The sequence below is a fragment of the Pyxicephalus adspersus genome, chromosome 10 (assembly GCF_032062135.1).
Source record: "Pyxicephalus adspersus chromosome 10, UCB_Pads_2.0, whole genome shotgun sequence".
NCBI classification, from domain to species: domain Eukaryota; kingdom Metazoa; phylum Chordata; class Amphibia; order Anura; family Pyxicephalidae; genus Pyxicephalus; species Pyxicephalus adspersus.
In genome coordinates, this window is record NC_092867.1 from 15,498,362 (window position 1) to 15,519,011 (window position 20,650).

The 20,650-nt window shown below is 38.3% G+C and overlaps 1 protein-coding gene across 5 annotated transcripts in view; it reads left to right on the forward strand.

Moving 5' to 3' along the window:
• The window catches only part of JAKMIP3 (Janus kinase and microtubule interacting protein 3), a 79,964-nt gene that overhangs the window by 34,827 nt on the left and 24,487 nt on the right, over positions 1-20,650 (forward strand). For 3 of the 5 annotated variants that reach the window (XM_072424195.1, XM_072424197.1, XM_072424196.1), the window contains exon 4: positions 18,322-18,537. The exons of the other annotated variants lie outside the window; for them this stretch is intronic. In XM_072424195.1, the coding sequence (XP_072280296.1) occupies positions 18,322-18,537 (216 nt within the window). The remainder of the gene's footprint in view (positions 1-18,321; positions 18,538-20,650) is intronic. 5 annotated transcript variants of the gene reach the window in all.

Sequence of the window (20,650 nt, forward strand, 5' to 3'; positions counted from 1 at the left end):
TAGCAACTAAAACACCTTTAGAATGCCTAAAACTGCTTAAAACATACTTAACAGGTATATAGAAAGTGTTAGCATTCAAGTCTATGGAGGTGTTTGACCCGCAGGGCAAAATCACACCACATTGCCTGCTAAACACCTGCAAAAAAGCTTCTTCAGTTACCCTAATTTATTCTAATTCTAATTAGAGAGATTTGTGGTTATTTACCCGTTTTTGAGCAGTCAAATACTAAGAATCCGATTTCTTAACTGCTGCTAAATCATTCATGTGAAAAAGCCTTTACAAACACATATCGGGAACTCCAATTTTCCCAGGTTTTGTAACAAGGGCTATTTTGGTAGTCAGAAGGAAGATCAGGTTCAGCTTTAATTACTTTAGGGTTGAGATATCAATGTCCCTGTATACCAGTAGCCTGCTCCAGGAACTCAGTAAACATGTTGTTTGCCAGTGTTAAACCACGGCATTCACTTCTTACTCTGTAGGAATATTACTATGCAGATAGCCCCATAATAATGTGAGCTATGGGTAGAAAGCTGTGGTCTAAATTTCGTTTCTACACCAAATGTGATAAGGGGTAGTTAGGGAAGCCAGCCAGGAAAGAAACTTTGGGAAAATATTACATATCACAGTATGCTAATGGTGATTTGCTACATATAACTCCTAGGGTTTGAAGTGACAAGCTATTATGGACCAGATTATTTTTGGTCAACCCCCCAACCCCATACTTTTGACTCACAATAGCACAATACCCAGCCTTTGGGTTCATAGACCACCTACAATGACCACATCTGTGTACTTCATTACTATTCATCCATTCTCATCCATGACCGTTCCATGCGCTCTTTTGCGGACTTCACGACTGTTCAAGCCCTTGGAATTCTCTTTTTTCTCTCTGTCGTGTTTGTCTAAGTCTTCCATTTTCATAAGCCCAGAAGAGGAATGGAAGGCGTGGATCAGAATGGGACCTGCGCCATAAACCGAGTTAAGTAATCACGATAGATGTAGAATATTAAACATAAAGACCAAGGGAGCCTTGTGGATATGTTATTGAGCCTGTTTGTTTTATTAATATTTTTCAGATTTCAGAACATAAGAAAATGCTGAAAAAGACAAACCAAGGCCGGAGGGTGAGAAATATTTCTGTGATTTTAAAGGGCAAATTGGTGTTTCAAGTAAAAAAAAAAAAGAATGAAAAGAACCTTGAATACGTGATTGCCTACAAATACCTTCTTATTCTTGCTGTTTGGAAAGCAATGTACAGCTTCCAGTTTTAGAAATGCTAGTTGAATAAATGAACCTGATATGACAAAATACAGACTTCACCATGAATTCCCATTGTGAATTTCGTCCATGCTACATCTATTACTATAATAGGAAGTCTATAACTGAAGTTGGGGGATAGGGTTATTAATTTAGGCCTAGGATAGGTACATGCCAAGGGTGAGGAAATTAGTTGAGCAAATTTTGGTGTTACATAGGAAGCTAAAACTTCTAAACCTGAATATCTGAAGACCTCCCAGTTAAAATAGAATTCTCTATATCGCGTATTCGCAAATCTGCATGTGAACCATCCATACTATGAAAAACGCATTTTAAGCAGCTAAAAATTTGCTGGCATATTCTGATCATATAGCGCTTCTAGACGTGTATACCCTGCATGTTGACCCAGATGAGCTTTCATTAAAATTAATTGTTTGGAAAGTAATTTATTCTTAAAAATGACATACATCTCCCCTTTACACCAAAATAATAATGTATAATGTGTGCAAATGTTTAAAAATTATTATTAGCTTAGAAACAAGCATATTTTTAAAATACCCACTATTTTTAGGTTTGGAAAAAGTTAACTGATTTTAGCTATTTATATAGGTCAATGCCTAAATGCTTACAATGCCCTGACCCAATGATACCCATGGTAATAAATATCTGAATACTCTGACAAGTGATTGTTCACTTTTTCCAGCGGGATAGGTCATCCAAACAGGTTCTTGTTTGTATTTTTTATATATTTGTATTTTAATATATATGTATGTATATTTTATTAGATAGTCGTTCACTGGTGTACAAAGTCAAATCTAAAGGATCGTAGTAATAATTGATTTTGAAATGACTAAACCAAAAAAAAAAACAAACAGCCAAACTTTAGCAACTGTGCATGTCCCCAATTACAGGCAAATTTGTAACAGACATAAAAAAGGGCATTGTTTGACTTGCTTTTTTCTTTTCTTTTTTTTGTTGATCTTGAAGGAGGGGGTGGAGGTCTTGTTTAACCCTCTGGGCGGTTACCCCGAGCCTAGTACGGGGTAAGAAAACTTGCTGAAAGCGTTTACCCCGAACTAGGCTTGGAGTAGCTAAAAATAGAAGCAAGCGTTACAGTGCAACCTGATTGTCATACAACATTGTATGACAATCAGATTACAACTGAAAAAAAACACTTACCTTGTCTGTCTTCACCCAGTTTGTGCAGAGGCGATCTCCAGGGTTTCCCAGTGGGTTTTTATTGGATTCAATACAAAATAGCTGTATTGAGTTTAATACAAAGAAATCCTTTTATAATTTATATATATAATATATATATGTTATATAGGCTACTGTACAGTTATATTACATTATACACATTTTGTTTAACTGATTTCTTTTTAAATTTAAAGTTTATTAAATGTATTAAATATTGGACATATTTCAGTGAGGTATGCCTAAGAATTATAGGCCTACAATGTAAAATAAATTTCCATGCAAAAAATGTAACACTTTTTGCATAGAAATACGGAAAGAATTTGAACGCTCAGGGTTCAGGTACGCGTCCCTCGGCGTTTCCTGATGATGTCCGTGCATGCGCCCGTCGATGGGGGTCGTAGTGGGAAATTCAAATATTTTGTATTGGATTCAATACAAACTCCTGTATCTAATCCAATACAAAATAATACATGTATTTGTGGTTTTGTCTATAGGTATGTGATGTTTTAAAATTTACCACACTAGGGAGGAGTTTTAGAAAAATATAGTACTATACAGTATACAGAATTATTGCATTTTCAGTATTTTCAGTTTTTTTGAATTATTTATGCCTTCTTGTTTAGGCTGATTTTTGTGTTTTTTATTTATTTTTATTAATTTTAAATGTAATTATTTTTTTTTCATGATTGTGTGTTTCAAACTTTATTATATTCAGGATATCTACTAGACCCTTGTTTGGACATATTTTGGTAAGTTTCAGGTCTACAATATAAAAAAAAAAAATTCTTGAAAAACAGTGTACCTCTTTTGGTACAGAAATCCAGACAAATCTCAGTGAAATGCCCAGGAGGTTAATGTGTTATACTAATCTATGTTGCTATATTTTATGTTTGCAGGTAAGAAGTAAAAATATGTATACTTACCAATCAGCACAATAGTTTTTTTTTTTTTATACACTTTGAATGTTTCAATGTCTATCTTGCAATGAATACATTAATATTAATGCTATGTTATTGTAATTGTAGTCATGTTGTTTCATTGCAGTAATTGTCTTTATTACCACCTGTAAATGTTTGTTCTGCATAAATATTTTTTAGTCCAGTTTTCCACCCTTGATAGGTCCAACTCACATATTGTTTTTGTAAATAAATTTTGAATGCAATATTTCTTGGGCCATTTTTTTAATATTTTGGCTTTTTATGGTAGTGTGTGTTTGGTGTTCTTTTGTAATTTAAATTAAGTGGTGCCTGTGTAGTCTCTATATTTTATTCTGACCTTTTTGTAAATGTTATTATCTTGAATAAAGTTGTTTTTATAATTTTTAGTTTTCTTTTTTGATGTGATCTCCTTTACAATCTCCCAGGATCTTTAACTTTGGGTAATCCAACAGACATACAATTTAACAAGTAAATTGTGATTGTTTTGAGGCATTTCCTTTAAATGATTTGTTGAAAGGCCAAAATCATCATTTTATTCCCCCTAAATACTCAAAACTCTTGCGATGTGAATAGTTGTATGCCAATACGAAACCCCTACATGTGTGTATGTGCTGCGTACACTTATCTTTATTGTAGCAAGCGGGGAACATAACCGGAAGTGTGTTCTATCAGTTGAAAAACACCTCGGCAACACTTTTTTCAGAGAGAGACCTGCGCCTCATCATTCAGGTAAGTTTTTCTTTTTATGTGTATATTGTTTGTTTTATATATGTATGTATGCATGTATATGTGTGTGTATAAAAATACATATACATGCATATATTTAGAAATGTGTGTGTGTATATCCATAGAAAAATGTGTACATAAAATGTATGTATCACATATTTTGGCACATCATCTTTGGGTTACAACCAAACCTGGTAGTATAGTATAAGTCAGAGAAATGAAATAGCAGACATATTTAGGGAAGATTTGTGCCCTTATGTGATACTTAAAAAAAAAATATACTGAGTGTGTGTTAGTGAAGATTTGGTCAAGCATTGCCTATGCAGCCTGAAAAGCATGAAAAATAGTTGCCAACAATACATGATTTAATACATGCTGCTTAACACATCCTAATAAATGAATCTATTTTTTTAACAGGATGATAACATCCCTGTACTGGGAACCTCTGGCATACCATGTCGCATCACAAACTACAACTGTACATTCATGGATGATATTGCTTCTGGTTAAAGCAGGAATCCACCTTTATCTGCTTCCACTACCAAGCTGATGTGATGAATCAATATACAGTGGGCGAAGGTCTAAAATGGCATTCAAACCTGCAAAAACACCCTGGAAAGCTGTAAAAGCAATAAAATATGTTTTGCACAAAGTATATTATATATATTATATACTAGTACTCTTGGAATTATGTAAACACCTAAGTAATGCATACAATCCAGTATTTAATGACCAAAATAAATTGAGCAAAAACAGAACATCTGTTAATTTCTAGGAGTGTCTGACCCTGCTTGTGAGCTTGGCAATCAATGTGCTTTGATGTTGTGTTTCCCAACCTGGACCTCCTTCTATTACCACCAGGTGTGTTAGAATGAGTATGCAAATCAGGTGGACAACTGACAACCTGATTGGACAGCAAGTGGAAGTGTGTTTGTATAAATTGGGCTAAGATCAGGCAGCACAGCAGCTACAGGGCAGTGCAATGAGAACAAAGCTATATCACAATTTTTAAATGAACAGAGGAGTTCTGTAGAATAGTGGCAGATCAACATGAGTGAAGTATGTTAAAGGAAAACCACAGCTTATTCAGCAAATGTTAGAGTATTAAATGCAAGTCATGACAATTTTATTCATAAAAGGAATACTTAGATAATACATTTAAATACCAATATGTCTTGTATGAGAATGGGACAAAAGCAACAAGGGGGGCAAGTACTAGTTTGGAATGGAAGCAATGGATATATTTGTACTAATTATTCGTAGACAAAATGACAAAACCTTTATTAACAATGATTACATATATATTGTAAGAAACAGGTTGATAAATTGCAAACCAATAGAGACCATCATTTTAAACCAGACACAAAACATTTTAAACCAGACACAAAACATTTTAAACCAGACACAAAAACATTGCAGCAGCAGATAAAGCTAACAATAATGAAGCAAACCAAATCACACCAATTCATACCATACAAGCAAACTTGATTTATTCCCCCCACAAACCAGTCCAGGTAAAATAATAAAAATACATATGTATTTACATACCTTTAAATCTTTTTTTTAGATACACACACAAACACAAAGGTGAAATCACTATATGTCCCTTGATGCATGTATTCAAACATCTTGGAAAAAATGTTTTAGAAAATTTGATTTCTCTAAAGCAAAACTATAATGAAATTCAGAGCAGATCCAAATTGCTTTGAAACATTTTTTCATTTATAGTTTTGTGTAATGAGTTTATAAAGTGCTAATAATATATACACAGCTTGATATGAATTAGTTTGCAGTGTTGTAACCAATGCACAAACATATAGGATAAAAACAACAACTACAGCAAATCAAAAAATAAATGGAAAAGTTTCAAAATTATTATGTAACATAAAAGTGTAGCATGTATCAAAAAACTAAACAAACACCAAAGAATCAAATTGACCTGTAATGGATTGTTGGTGCACGCAACATGGACCAGGTGAACCCTAATTGATTGCTATGATTTCACCATTAACTGAACTTAACAGATACAACTAAATCAAGCTAAATAAAGCTGAAGATTAATTGCGTGAATTGGTGAGTTCTCGACCATTTGCTCATTTATCAATGCTGTAATTCGGACGGGGAGCGACAGAGTGTGTCCCTCGCATTGGATCATGTTAATACACTAGGCCCTGCTGATTGAATATGGCACATTTACTTGATAAATAATCAAATATGTCTTCATGTGTTCCCAACCACTCTAACCACATCACACATGGATCTTGGTAATGATTACATGAGGACATGATGATGAGCAGATATTCAGATTTTAGGTAGGTCTTCTGACCCTTGTGGGTTCTGCTGTTCATTTAGCCGGTTGGGAAATTTCTATTTGTTATACATTGAGATGTAAACTCACCCCAGATTTTATGTCTTTTTGGTGGAGTTATGTTTAGGACTTCAGAAATGTTGGTGGTTTTGTCATTAAGTGCACCCATATTGCACCAAATAAATAACATTTGCAGTAAACAATATGGTATATAATATAAGCTTATACAATCAAAAAGCAAACAAAAATGGATCAGTAACATATGGTCCCCATGAGCCTGCGGTGTCCTCCGACGATGCCCGCCCGGCATCTAACCCCCACCGTGTGACGCAGATGCCAGGCAGGCATTGGACATGTGAGGGTGCAGCTAGGGAGCAGGACCTGGTGGCAAATTTAAAATAATAAGTATTTTTAAATGTAAAATACTAAATTTCCCACCCCCCAGCCACACCGCGCTGCCGGCATCTGCTTCCCCTGGCCTTGCGTCCCGAATGTTCACATGCCAGGGATGCAGATGCCGAGCCAGGGTCCTAATAAAAAGAACTACCCATGAAAAATAACCACCAGGGGGCCATATATCAATGGGTGTGTACAATGACTTCATCATTAGGAAAGTTTCACTTTCACTGACTGCTGCATGTCATGTACTGCAGCCTTACATCCCTACCGGTACAAACCTCCATATCTCCTGAACAGTATGTCATACCAACCTGAAATTTTCAGGGTACGCAGGGGACCCTTATAGCTAGCAGTACCCCATTTCATCTCCCCACCTTTAATAATTTACAAAATATAGGGGTATAAACTAGTGAAAATTGAACATCAAGGTTGCTGTTTAAAAAGTAAGTGTGTCTGGAAGCCCGAAACATACAAAGCAAGGTGGTGCGAACCCCATTTTTATACCGACCTGTCACAAAACTAGAAAAGTCATACTACACAACTCTGTCCGCTTCCCTACTTTGAACCCCAATTACTCTGGAACGGGGAGAAGTACAAAACCTAAAATGTAGGTGCAAGTGGGGAACACCTGTAGCCAACACCCCCTAAAATGTAAACGGTCGGTCATCGTCAGAACATGTAGAACTCCGCCCATGAAAATAATCCACCCTGTTACACATTTCTGGAGGCTTCTAGCACCTGAACCCCAATTTCTCAGGAACGAGGGGGAACGGGTGAACAAAATTAGAGGTGCAAGTGGGGGACATGTGTGGCTAACACCTAAAACTTCATCAATAGGCCATCGCCAGAATATAAAAAATACTGCCCATAAAAAAATACCATGTTACGCATTGCTGGTGGCTTCTAGCACCTGAACCCTAATTTCTTTGGAACAGGGGTTACAGGTAAACAAAATTAGGGGTGCCAATGGGAAACACCTGTAGCTAACACCCCCTAAAAATTTATCAATAGGCCATCGCCAGAACATAAAAAACTCTGCCAATGAAAAAAAACTACCCTGTTACACATTGGTGGAGGCTTCTAGCTCCTGAACCCCTATTTCTCTGGAACAGGAGTATACAGGTGAACAAAATTACAGCTGCAAGTGGGGGAAACCTGTGGCTAACACTCCCTAAAATGTCATCGTTAGGTCATTGCCAGAACATAAAAAACTCTGCCAATCAAAAAAATCTACCTTGTTACACATTGGTGAAGGCTTCCAGCACCTGGACCCTAATTTCTCTGTAACAGGGGTATACAGGTGATACAGGTGAACAAAATTATGGGTGCAAGCGGGGGACACCTGTGGCTAACACCCCCTAAAGTTAATTAATAGGCCATCGCCAGAACATAAAAAACTCTGCCCATAAAAAAAAAAACTACCCTGTTACACATTGCTGGCTTCTACCGCCTGGACCCCAATTTCTATGGAACGGGGGATACAGGTGAACAAAATTAGAGGTGCAAGTGGGGGACACATGTGGCTAACAACCCCTAAAATTTCATCAATAGGCCATTGCCAGAACATAAAAAAGTCTGCCCAAAAAAAAAAAAAACTACCCTGTTACACATTGGTGGAAGCTTCTAGCACCTGAACCCCAATTTCTCTAAAACGTGAGGATACAAGTAAACAAAATTATAGGTGCAAGTGGGGGACACCTGTGGCTAACACCCCCTAAAATTTAATCGTTAAGTCGTTGCTACAACATAAAAAACTCTGCCCATAAAAAAAAATCTACCCTGTTACACATTGGTGGAGACTTTTAGCACCTGAACCCCAATTTCTCTTGAACGGGGGAATACAGGTGAACAAAATTATAGGTGCAAGTTGGAGACACCTGTGGCTAACACTCCCTAAAATTTCATCATTAGGCCACTGCCAGAACATAAAAAACTCTGCCCATAAAAAAAAACTACCCTGTTAAACATTTGTGGAGGCTTCTAACACCTGAACCCCAATTTCTCTGGAAATTATTGAAATTCGCACTAGTTTTTATAATTATGACCTCCATATTTTATAAGTTATTAAAGGTAGGGAGATGCTAGCTATGAGGGTCTCCTATGTACTCTGAAAATTTCATGTCGGTAGGACATACGGAGGTTTGTACTGGCAGAGATGTAAGGCTGCAGTGGGAGAGATGTATCATCACGTGTCAGTGAAAGTGAAACTTTCCTAATGATGAAGTCATTGTACACACACATTGGTATACGCCCCCAGGTAGTTTTTTTTCCTGGGTAATTTTTTTTTGTTAGGACACCAGCACCGCCAAGGGAAGAAGATGCCAAGCATCGCTGGAGGATGCCGCTGGAGCGGGTAGGACTTTTAAACTCCCTGGCATTTCCACGCAAATACTGCTTTTGATATGGAAAATTCACCCCAAGCCACACTCGGGTATACCGCCAGGGAGGTCAGAAAGGGAAGTTAGGTAAAGCCTAGAGGATACAGGAAGACATTAGTAACTTACTAGAATTTCCCTTAAGGGGAAGAACCGGTACATTGACTAAAAATGCAGGTAGGAGATGATAGGTAAGTGTCCAATGGCTCCCAGATTCTTGTGAAAATGTCAGTGCGGTCATGCCTCCTGGCTATGAGGTGTTTCATTATCTGGACATCCTTATTTCAAGCATACAGATCTGAGATTCCTAGAGAAAGGTTGATTTCCAATGTCTCAATATGAGGAATTTAGCCACAGTCAAAACATTGGAAGCCAATTTTTTTCCACATTTAGAGAGGTTTTGTATGGGCAGGCCCTATAGATGTATGACAACATCCATGGTTATCTGCATCCCAAATATTCCCTCCAACATATCATTGCTCAGTTTCCAGTAAGTAGCTAGGATTAGGCATGTCCAGAATATATGGTACAATGTACCCACCTCCCTCTGACATTTCCAACATCTATCACTAGTGGTAGGAAAGGTGGTATGCAGCCAGTCAGGGGTAAGGTACCAATGCATCAACATTTTATATGCATTTTCTTTATGGAACGTACAAAAAGAACTCTTCTGTGCACTGCTCCATATAAGCCCCCAGATCTCCAGTGGAGGCTCCCTGCCCAGAATCTGCACCCATTTCCTCATGTAGGAATGTTTAACAAAAGGCATCACCAGCTCTGTATTTAAAATCCGATATATTTCTGAGATTAGGCCCTTATGGACTATTCCTCCCACACTGAACCACTCAAAGCTGGTCAAATTAGAGAAGTTAGGTTGCTGGTAATGGACTGCGCATAATGCCTTATTTGAATGTACCCATAAAAACCAGTCCGGTGGATTTCAAACTTCTGCTGGAGATCTGAGAATGGCAGGGTGCACTAGTTGAGCAAAATTGAATAAACCTCTGGCCCGCCATGTTCAACCATGTTTGTATGAAGGCTGAGAGCTAGGGGTTGTAACGAAAAGAATGACCAAAAGTACTGGGGTGGGTGCCAAGAGTTTAAATTTGTCTTGTACATTGAAGCTAAATTGAGTGGTGTACTGCATACGACCCAAGAGGACTCCCCTTGTCAGTGGAGTTCCACATCAAGGGGTTAGGGTGTGTGGGGGCCATCTATAATTTTTCTTTTTCCATCCAGCGATTGAATGACTGCATGGTGGCCCAAGAGGCCTAATGCCTAAGGTGGGCCGACCAGAAGTATTAAACAAAGGTCCAGGATGCTCAATCCCCCTCTTTCCTAAGAGAGCAAAGCGAAGAAACCAAGGGTAGTGGCTTGCAATCATTCAATGGCCGAAATGGGGACCGAGACTGATAGAGTGGCAAAATAATATAGTAGTTTAACCTCCTTGGTGGTTTTCCCGAGTGTGGCTCTGTGTGAATTGTATGTACCAAAAGCAATAGCCCCGAGCTCCACTCGGGGTAGCATAAAAAAATCCTACCTGCTCCCCACGATCCAGCGGTGTCCTCCAGCGATCCCCGGCCTGGCAGAAAATTTAAATCTGCTTTTAAATCATTGATCAAAGTGATAGTTATAAAAAATAAATCCAAATAATAAATGCAAAAGGTTTTTCTATTATTGTACCCTTGTTTGGACATTTTTTTAATTAAATAAATTAAATTTATTGTTATATTATTTCAATAATTAATAATAATTATTATTTTTAATTATTTATGATTTGTGTTTCAAACTTTATCATACCCGGGAGTTATTCCTGGGTATTACAGGCCTAAAATATTAAACTAATTTCCACGGCAAAAAATGTACCGCTTTTGACATAAAAATAGGGACATAATTAGACCGCCAGGAGGGTTAAAGAGTATTGACATTTTACCTAAAGCTATTATGATCATGAAGGATATTGGTAGGGCACAGAATTTGTGCAGGAGAGAGTAGACTTGAGAGGTGGATAATTGATATTGTACAAAGAGCTATAGTTGGTGCCTATAATAACCCCTAAATATTTAATGGATTCGATCTTCCAGTGGTAAGGGTAATGAGATTGCAAATGTTGGAGTGACTGGTGTGGCAGGGGTAATCAGGAGCGTTTCTGTTTTGGTGGCGGTGATTTTATAGAGAGGGTGCCAAACTGATCCAGCACTTTATGGAGATTAGGAAGAGCTATGAGGGGGTTAGTCAGTGTCAGCAAGATATCATCTGCATATAAGGCTATAGTAAAGGTCTTAGACCTAACAGAGACACCCTTAATATCAGGATGTTGCCGGATGATCTGGGCCAGGGGGTTGATGCAAAGGGCAAAGATGAGTGGGGACAATGGGCAGCCTTGCCTGGTATGAATATGGATATGAGATGAATTGGCATGTGTTATTCTAACCTAAGTCGTAGGCGATGAGGAAATTACTTGCACGAAGGGACCATGGAGACCAATCCAGCCCAGAGTTTGCATGAGAGGGGCCAGCTCAGCTGGTCAATGAATTTTTTTGCAAGCAGTGCCCCTTGGTCATTTTTGCACTTGCACTTTTGCATTTTTTCAGCACATCCATAATGTTAGTTGTCCTCCTGGTGTTATCTCCTGCCTCGAGTTAGGGCAAAAAATCCCACTTTGTCCTTTTCAATATTCGCAGACAGATAAGCACCTAGACGAGTTGCTAATATTCTAGTGAATATCTTTAAGTCTGAGTTGAGGAACCCTATGGGTCGATAGCTTGAAGGGCACTGTGGGTCCTTGCCTGGTTTAGGAAACACAGATGTAGGAATAAAGCATAGATTGTGGAATTGGGGCCCCCTCTAAAAAAATTGTTAAAAAGAGAGGTGAGATGTGGTATTAGAATGGAGAAGAATGTCATAAAATAGCAAGAAAAGAATCCGTCCAGACCCAGGGCTTTATGTAGGTAGGTTTTTAATGGTAAGAGCTACCTCCTCTATCGTAACAGGCTCATTAAGAGTGGTCACTGCTTGAGCTTCAAGAGCAGGGAGGGAGCAATTGGCCAGATAATCATCTATATGGGGGGCAAGTGTGGTATGGTCTTTCAGCTATGAGTTGTGCACTATGGAAAATTTATAATAGTTGCCAAAAATATCAGCGACTGTCTTGGGGGTCTTAGTGTAATACTCCCTGGCCATCCCGTACCGCCCTAGGCATATTTCTGGCTACCTGATCTCTAACTTGGCGGGCCAGGAGCAAGTCTGCCTTGTTCCCTTTGTCGGCGTAAGTACATCAAGAACAGCTCCATCTTTATCTAGGGACAATTCTTTAGGACGATTCCTAACATCAAACACCCTGCAAAGACGGGGCAGCATATAGGGATCTCTCCAATGTTTTCAGTGAGGTTTACTTTAAAGTTTTTACTTTAAATTTAAAAAAAATTAGAGCAATTGAGTTAATTTTTGCAGATGGGACAAGCTATGTCTCTTCTGCAATAAAACAAATTTACCTGACTGTTTGCAACCTTCTTTTTAATGTTCATTATGATGCCTGGCTGCCAGGATATAATAAACTCCCCGTGCACATGTTCGGGAGTTGTGTCATTCCTGCCTGACCAATCAAGATGCCTGAAGATCCCAAATCAGGAAGAGGAAAGAGGAGAAGATGTTTAAAAAAATGTGAACAGACAGGTAAGTTTGTTTTATTTTAGAAGGGATATTGCCTGATCGTTCTGAAATAAAGAAACTTCCTGCCTGCAATGTTTTTTGATTTGTATGTATGTAGAAGTTGTGTTAATAATTACAGAGCTTTACTTAGTATTGTATTATACATCTGGAATTTAGCTGTACACCTGTGTTTTTTTTTCCTGTGTAGACCTCCTGGCAGTCTAAAATGTAGACAGATTATATATTTGATGCAGAAACTGTAATTGAGCATGAGTTGCATTCCCTGGAGAACCACCTGTGTTTTATTTATTATCTCCAGACGTCCCAGTGCTGAGATGACAGATTAAGCTATCAGTAATAAGAAGTAGAACAATCAGTAATACTGACATGCTGATTCTGATGTTGGGGAGGGAGTGTTTCAAATGACGCCTTAACCCAATATTTACAGGGCTGCCTTATATTTGTGCTTTATAACCACACCCTTTTTTTAAGAAAAGGTGTATGCTGGATTCTTATTTATTTATTTTATCTTTATGTGTAGTCATCAGATCCCCTTGCTATGTGTTTTGTATTAGCCTAAGGTGATCAATAAACCTTCCCATCAGCTACTGAGGCAACATCAACACCCGGTGAATGATGTGTAAACGGCTTTATTTAATCAATGCTGGTTTCTATGGAGACCGTGTGTTTCTGCACCTTGGAGTGATGAAGAATGTTCAGTAACTTGTGCCCACCCATCCATAGAACCTTCTTTATTTCTTATTAATGCAGAGGTGTAACAAATTAGATTGCTGTAGGTTTCTGTATGTCGACATTAATTTAAACATCACCATGTGCCATAGATCCATACATATGGATGTGGTTAAAGGTGTGTGAAGAATACATAGTCATGGTCTTGGTAAAAAAAATATCTAAATTTTTTTTCTAAATCTTTTTCCTAAATAAATCCTAAAACAAAGAATGAATATATTGCATCCTACCAGTTCCTAAATGGCTGGATTATTTTCCCTTCTTCAGGCCAGTGATTCTGCAAAAAGAAGGATTTCTGTGCAGGTCCTAAGGTGGTTTCCATGTCCTAGGCTGCTCTCCTGATATGGACTGCAGACATGTCCTCATATCTTTATTCCCGTTACATGGGAATCCCCATTACAGTCTACAGGAAATATCTTCAGTTGAAGAAAGAAGTATTTTTGGAGGCCAAAGATGTTCTGATCTTGAAAAATAGATAATTCAGGAACCACTTTTAAGGACTGGTAAACAGTAATATAGTATATGTTTGCTAATAGGCTTGTATATTTTTTAAAATGAAGAATTCAGAGCATTCAAGCCCCTAGTCAAGGATTGCTATTAAGTAAAGGTCAGTCAGTCAAGTCACAGAAATCATTTGTTCTAAGTGAGCCTTCTATTTGGGTCAACAATATATTGCCTTCATAATCCGCTCCAGCAACAACGTCTTTCCCCGAAACATGCAGCCCAATCAGGCTTTCCAACAAGGTAATGGTAATCCTTTTGGTTCCTTTTTCAGGTGGCTATCGAGTGGTTCCAGGTCGTTCCTTTTTTGGGTGGCTATCTGGTTGTTCCAGGTGGTTCCTCTTCAGGTGTCCACAGCCCCATCTGTATGACATGGATACTTCTTACTAGCTGTCCAGCAGTGGGGTCTTTTTGGAATCCAGTAGAGGAGTTAGTATCATGCAAGGGCCTACTAACATGGTCACTTCTAATTCTACAGCAATGGAGTAGTGATCCATTGCACCCAGAAACGGCCCTGGCAAGCAACCCAGATGATTGCAGGTTGCCCCTCACAGGTTGCTTAAGCATGACGGGCCCTTTCACATCTTAATTTCTTTACACATGTTCTTGCAGTGAATTGCACATGGTAAAGCAATCCATTCATGTCAAATGGATTGGCAGCATGCCACTAAACACAAAAAAAGTCACCTGAAGCATTTCAGACTTTGCATTGGAGCTTTTTTGCTTTGTGGTGTTAAGATGCAGTGACAACTAATTCATGTGCCATTCTACAGGAAATTAACCCACAAGGTACAAGTGTGGAGTAAGCCTTGGGACATCAAATTCCTTTTTTGGAACTCCCAGATAAAAGCAGCCTCTTAGACGTCCAAATAATAATTCCCAATAATGTTCTTGAGAAATGAATATCTTGGACAATTTCTAGCAAATGGACAGCTAGCCAAGGATATACAACATGAAGAATAATGTTTTGGCATGTTCCAATGTTAAAAAGTTTTGGAGGCTTTGTTCTTCTTGGAAATTTGACATCACCAGTATCTGTTTTTTCCTCCTTGGTTCACAAATTATGCTTCACAGCCACACTGCTGGATAACAGCAACTTTGGGTATGTCACACATCTGCTCCTGTACCTTCATGTTAACTGCATACCAAGCTGTCTACAAATTTGTTATTGCTGGCTACAACATTCACCCTCTACAGACAAGCAGTGTGGTCCACGTAATAAGCTACAAGAACCCAGTTAGTGTCAGAGAAATGGACCTAAACGGCAGCTTGTCATGGTTCCAACCACCTCCTGTTCCAGTCATGTGATGTTCCAGCCCCCAGTCTTTTCTTTTCAGTTTCCAGGAGACATGGTTCCTCTTCAAGTGTCCACATCACCATCTGCATACTTCCTACTGGCTCTCCAGCAGTGGTTTCTTCTCAGGATCTGGTATAGGCGTCTACGGCAGTGGTGTCAGTATAAGGGCCTGCTGACATGGTCACTTGTACAGCTTTGGATGGACAGTTCATTGCACCCAGGAATTGTCCTAGCAGGCAATTTAGATGACTAATTTATCTGAATATACCTTGATTTACAAGAAAAGAAACATGTAACTGATCAGTTGGAGGGCGTTGTTCAAGAGGGAAGTAATTTATATCTACAGATGAGGTTTAATATCAAAGAAAGGGACATGGACTAAATGACAAAGGTTCCAAATCCAATGCTACTTGAATCTAAAGAGAGCAGATACTTTTGGATAATATTGTAATTTGCTTATAAAATTTTCTGTGACCAATGTCTGCCATTTGTAAATTCGACACAATTGTTTGTATACAAGGTTACATTGAAACATCTTGATCATCATCATGTAAAAAATATTTAAAGAACTATTTTAAAACAACTTGTGTTGTGTTAGGGTGCATGTTCTGTTTAATTACAAAAGAAGCATTGTACAATTATATTTTTCTTTGACAATCGTGTTTTTTTTGTACAATATATCAGTGTAGTTATCCTGTGAGTGACAGCTGGCATAGTATTACACAGTCACACTGAGCTATCCCAGTATATTTCTATTACATTTTTACAGGTATAATCTGCTTATCGCTGTAACTTCTCTGCATTCCCTGTGACCCCGAAAGTATTTAATATGCCTGAAACTGGATTGAATTAAGCTGGGATCTGATGCTTTGTGTGCATTCAGTTCAAGCCTTGCACAGTGTCACAGTGATTACATTATTCTTGGTGATTGTATTAGTAATACATAGTTTGCTAATACAATTTCATTTCTTTCCTTTGTGTTGGTACTTAGTCCAAGTGAATCTGATCTATATTTTTTGGTTCTCATTTTTGATTCATATTAAAGTCTGAAAGCTGTGGTTTGTGTGATGTTTTACTCGTATGTGTTATTTGTTTTTCCTATTTTAATGATCACATGTACACCCTCAACTGTAAACCATTGACGGCTACAATATAGATGCCTGCATCTGAGAAAGCTTATACTGCATATAAAAAAACTTCACCAACAATGACTGATGCGCATAAGGTGAACCTAAAAGTGGGGCACAGGCACAGGACAGTCAAGATGGTCCCTAGAGGGACTGGTTTCCAGGATCTGAGAGAAAGTAATCAATTTGTGCTCCCATATAGGTTGTTGTCTATATGTGCATTGACTGAGGTGGTTTACAGGCTAGCACACCTACCTTGCAGGACAAGGGCCACTAGCAAATGTTTTCTAACCTAGACCAGATCCAATCCAGGTTTGCTAGAACAAGCAGGTTCTCTAAGAATATGCTAAGAACATAAAACTAGGGCTGTCATTGGGACAATCGACTGTGAGTTCCTTATAGGGACAGTTAACAACATGACTATGAATGCATCCTATAAAGAATACAATTTGTTGGTGCTATATAAATTTGTTATATTATTAACTGACTGTTAATCGCAAAGGCCACTTGTATGGAAGTGGTTAGTAGAACCCTCCCAATGTGTGTTGGTGCACTCCAAAGTTGTAATGATAACCCAACAACAGCGGCAATATTGTAAATGTGTTAGGGAGAGGTCTTTCCTTAGAAGAAGTTAGAAAAAAATACATGAAGGCATTGTGCTACCTCAAATAATGGGAAATAGGTCTAAAACTATGGTTCATTTCACCCTGAAGCTACCATACCAGGCTGGAGAGGGCCCGCATAAAGATTATTGTATAGTCCAGCCAGCAATATTTATCTAAGGAGGATGCAAGGGTTCTCTCACCTCTTTGAATAACGTTGCCTACAAAAACAGTGTACATTCAGGTATCTACCTGTGGCTGTAGATTTGGGATCATCTGCCTACCCAGTTTTATTTCAGCCTACCTACTTCTTAGCCTCTTTTTTAGGTAGACAGTAATGACATCACTATTGTTTGCAACTGTTATTTGACTGATCTTAGAAACCTTAAGGCTGGGTATGTGCAGAATGATGCACAATACAAACTTACTAAGTACGTATAGCTGGCAAAGAGGACCTGTTAAACCTAGGTGACGTGTGTAAGGTATATGTCACATTTGTCAAATAAGGTTAGGTTACCTTATAGTCACATGTACATACTACATGAAAGAACCAACACTGGAATTTATATATATATATATATATATATATATATATATAAATAGTCATACATTAAATGAGAACAGACTTACCTATAGCTAGCTCAATTTTCCTTTTTGAACAAGTTAGAAACTAAACTTCTGAAGGGCACTTTAACACAATCAAAAATAGAAAGGCATGGAGAACTCTTTAGGTGAGTGTTCCCTACATTTGAGATTATATTATAGGAAATACATGGCTAGTGACCAAAACAGTTCATGTATTTTATTACTGAAGGAAGAGGAAAAAAGTTGAGCTACAACCAAGTTATAAATGGTTTTTCTTTTTAAACTTACACTGAAAAATATTGGTAGTCTGGCTGTTAACAAGAACATCCCCACTTTTTTTATTTTAATATATATGTGTATATGTGGTCAACCATCCTATAGCTGTGTGGTCAGCAACTTTTATTTGAGGGTATGATACTAAGCTGATTTTAATTGTTTGCATTTTAAATGTTACCTATTTAGGTTTATTGCCCAAAGATGTTAAAGTCACATATTTAAAATTCTGACTAAATAGTATTTCATGGAAGCTTTTTACATGCTCATTCAATGAGGCCAACAATTCCATATGTGTTTCATGCAAGTGATGTCTCTTCTGTTCTCCTTGTAGATGGATGAAATTAAAATTAAAGACAGAGCAGTCCACATGCTGGAGAAAGAGTTAGGTGTGCAAGCCGGCCATACCGAAAGACTGCAGCTCCAAAAGGAGGCTCTAGATGAGCAGCTTACCCAGTTCAAAGAGTCTGAACGTCATCTGGGTAGCCCAAAGAGAGAACTACCTTTTGCAAGTGGTGCAGGAGAAGCTTCTGATCATTCTGGAAGCCCTGTAAGGATACTGCTGGCTAAAAAAGAGTCTTTTTAACAGTTTTGTACCCCATAGTATCCTGCTGTTTTGTGTAGCGTAGGACACAATTTCTTTCTAAATAAAATATTTCATTATATTATACTAAAAACAAATAGCCATTTGTCCTCTTATGTATCTCTAAATACTTAAAGCTGCTGAAAACTGATATCTAAATGGATGAATCTAATGCCCTTGACGTGGAATACTTCTCACATGTATTGGGTGATCTCATATGGACACAACTGGCCATATGTCCCAACCCCACACAATGATTTATTAAAGCTCTCCAAGACCGTAGGTAGAATATCATGGGATAACCTGGCTGATTAAGCAAACTAGCAAAGGATTTCTTAAAAATCATTTGCTTTTAACTGGCAAAAATTTTCAATCCCAGACCAGATCTGTTCCAGGTTTGCTGGATTGCATAAGATCTCCCGTGATAGCAGTGGAGCTATATCCCTGTTGAAGAAATGTCCCCCCTGTTCCGGCATCAGTAATGTCTTTACTAGACCAGAACATTCTAAAAAAATAGGTTTTATCCATTCTCTCAGACTTTCCAAAACAGAAAAAAAGGACCAACTGCTGAAACCAGTTCCATGTTGTTGGAAACTGCAGAGATACAATAGGCCTGTACCCCTTCTAAAGTATTCTCATAATTATTACCTTATGATTCTTAGTCGAGCAGTTTGATAACTTCAACCACTTTTAAGTTTTGCTATGTTTATTATTTGCCAAACACATGTACAATGTAGATGATTGATCTCCATGATCACAGCAGTAGATCACCTTTGTCCCTCAGAGCCCAATTTCTTAAAGCTCTCCAGGACTGGAGAAGATAGACTATCCCATTTAGCCTTAAATGAAATGTGGCTTTCATACTGCCTGGATGCAGAAAACTTGATCCAACATAAAAGGTGACACCACACATCAACAGTCCTGACTAGCAACCCTAATGGAATTACATATATTATGTAAAAAAGGATAATAAAAATAAGCATGTTGTTTAAAAACAAAATCTATACGCCTTCCACTGCTATCCTAGAACAAAACTTCTGACCTTTCTCAGTAACTTAGAAGATTTACGGCTACAGGGCAATCACAATAACCAATTATCTTTTTATAGGAAGGTGGCCAGCAATAATTACACTCATATTACCTAAGCAAACTTTTATTGCCACTAGGCCATATGGCCACCATTTATGGAGTGGGCGGGAGCACATTAGGTCGGACTCTGAGTCCCGCCCTAATGGCTCCGCCTGCTACCAGAGAAACTCCCTGAAGTGAAATCACTCTCCTCGGCATGCATTGAGGAGGAGCGGGATTTCCCTTCAGGTAGCTTTCGCTATTTACTGCAGCTGCAGAAGAATCAACGCCGGCCGTGGTAAATAGGGGAGCAACAGCAAGGAGGCGGCACCGAAGCACCAGCGGCTCCGGCTCCAGTAGTTCCTAATGCCCCCTGGCCGATCCAGCAGCAACCCGCGGCATTAGGCCGGATCGGCCAGAGGGCGTTAGGACGGAACGAACTAACGGCTAGGCCCTATCTGACCTAAAGGCCAGAGTTTGCCGACAGCTGACTTAACTAATCTGAGAGAAATACACAAAGCACATAACTCAACTAAAAATCATATGCATTTTTAATCTGAACTTTAAGTATATAGGTAAAGCCATAACAAAAATGTTTTTGGGTTGAAACCCTTGTTGGGTTATTTTTTTATCCCAGCATGAAGTAAGAGGAGATATCTTTAAAGTAAAGCAACATAGACAAGAGATTTCCCACCAACTCCTGTCCTTGTCACAACTCATGAACAAATGTTCTATAGTATTTCCTATCACTTTCTGCACTGGAGATAATGGCCAGGACAGGCAAGAAAGATGTAAATTTGCCCAACTGGGACACAGCCAGACTTGTAATATGCTGCTTAAATTTGCTTATACGATATTTACTTTACATTTTTTAATATTAATTATATTACATCATAATGTTCGCAATACAATGCCTAAGAAGCAGCATAGTTACAATCATAATTTAGATATCATAGTAGTCTTATTTCAGCTGCTTTAACGTACATCAAAGATGTCATCTTTTTTTCTTATA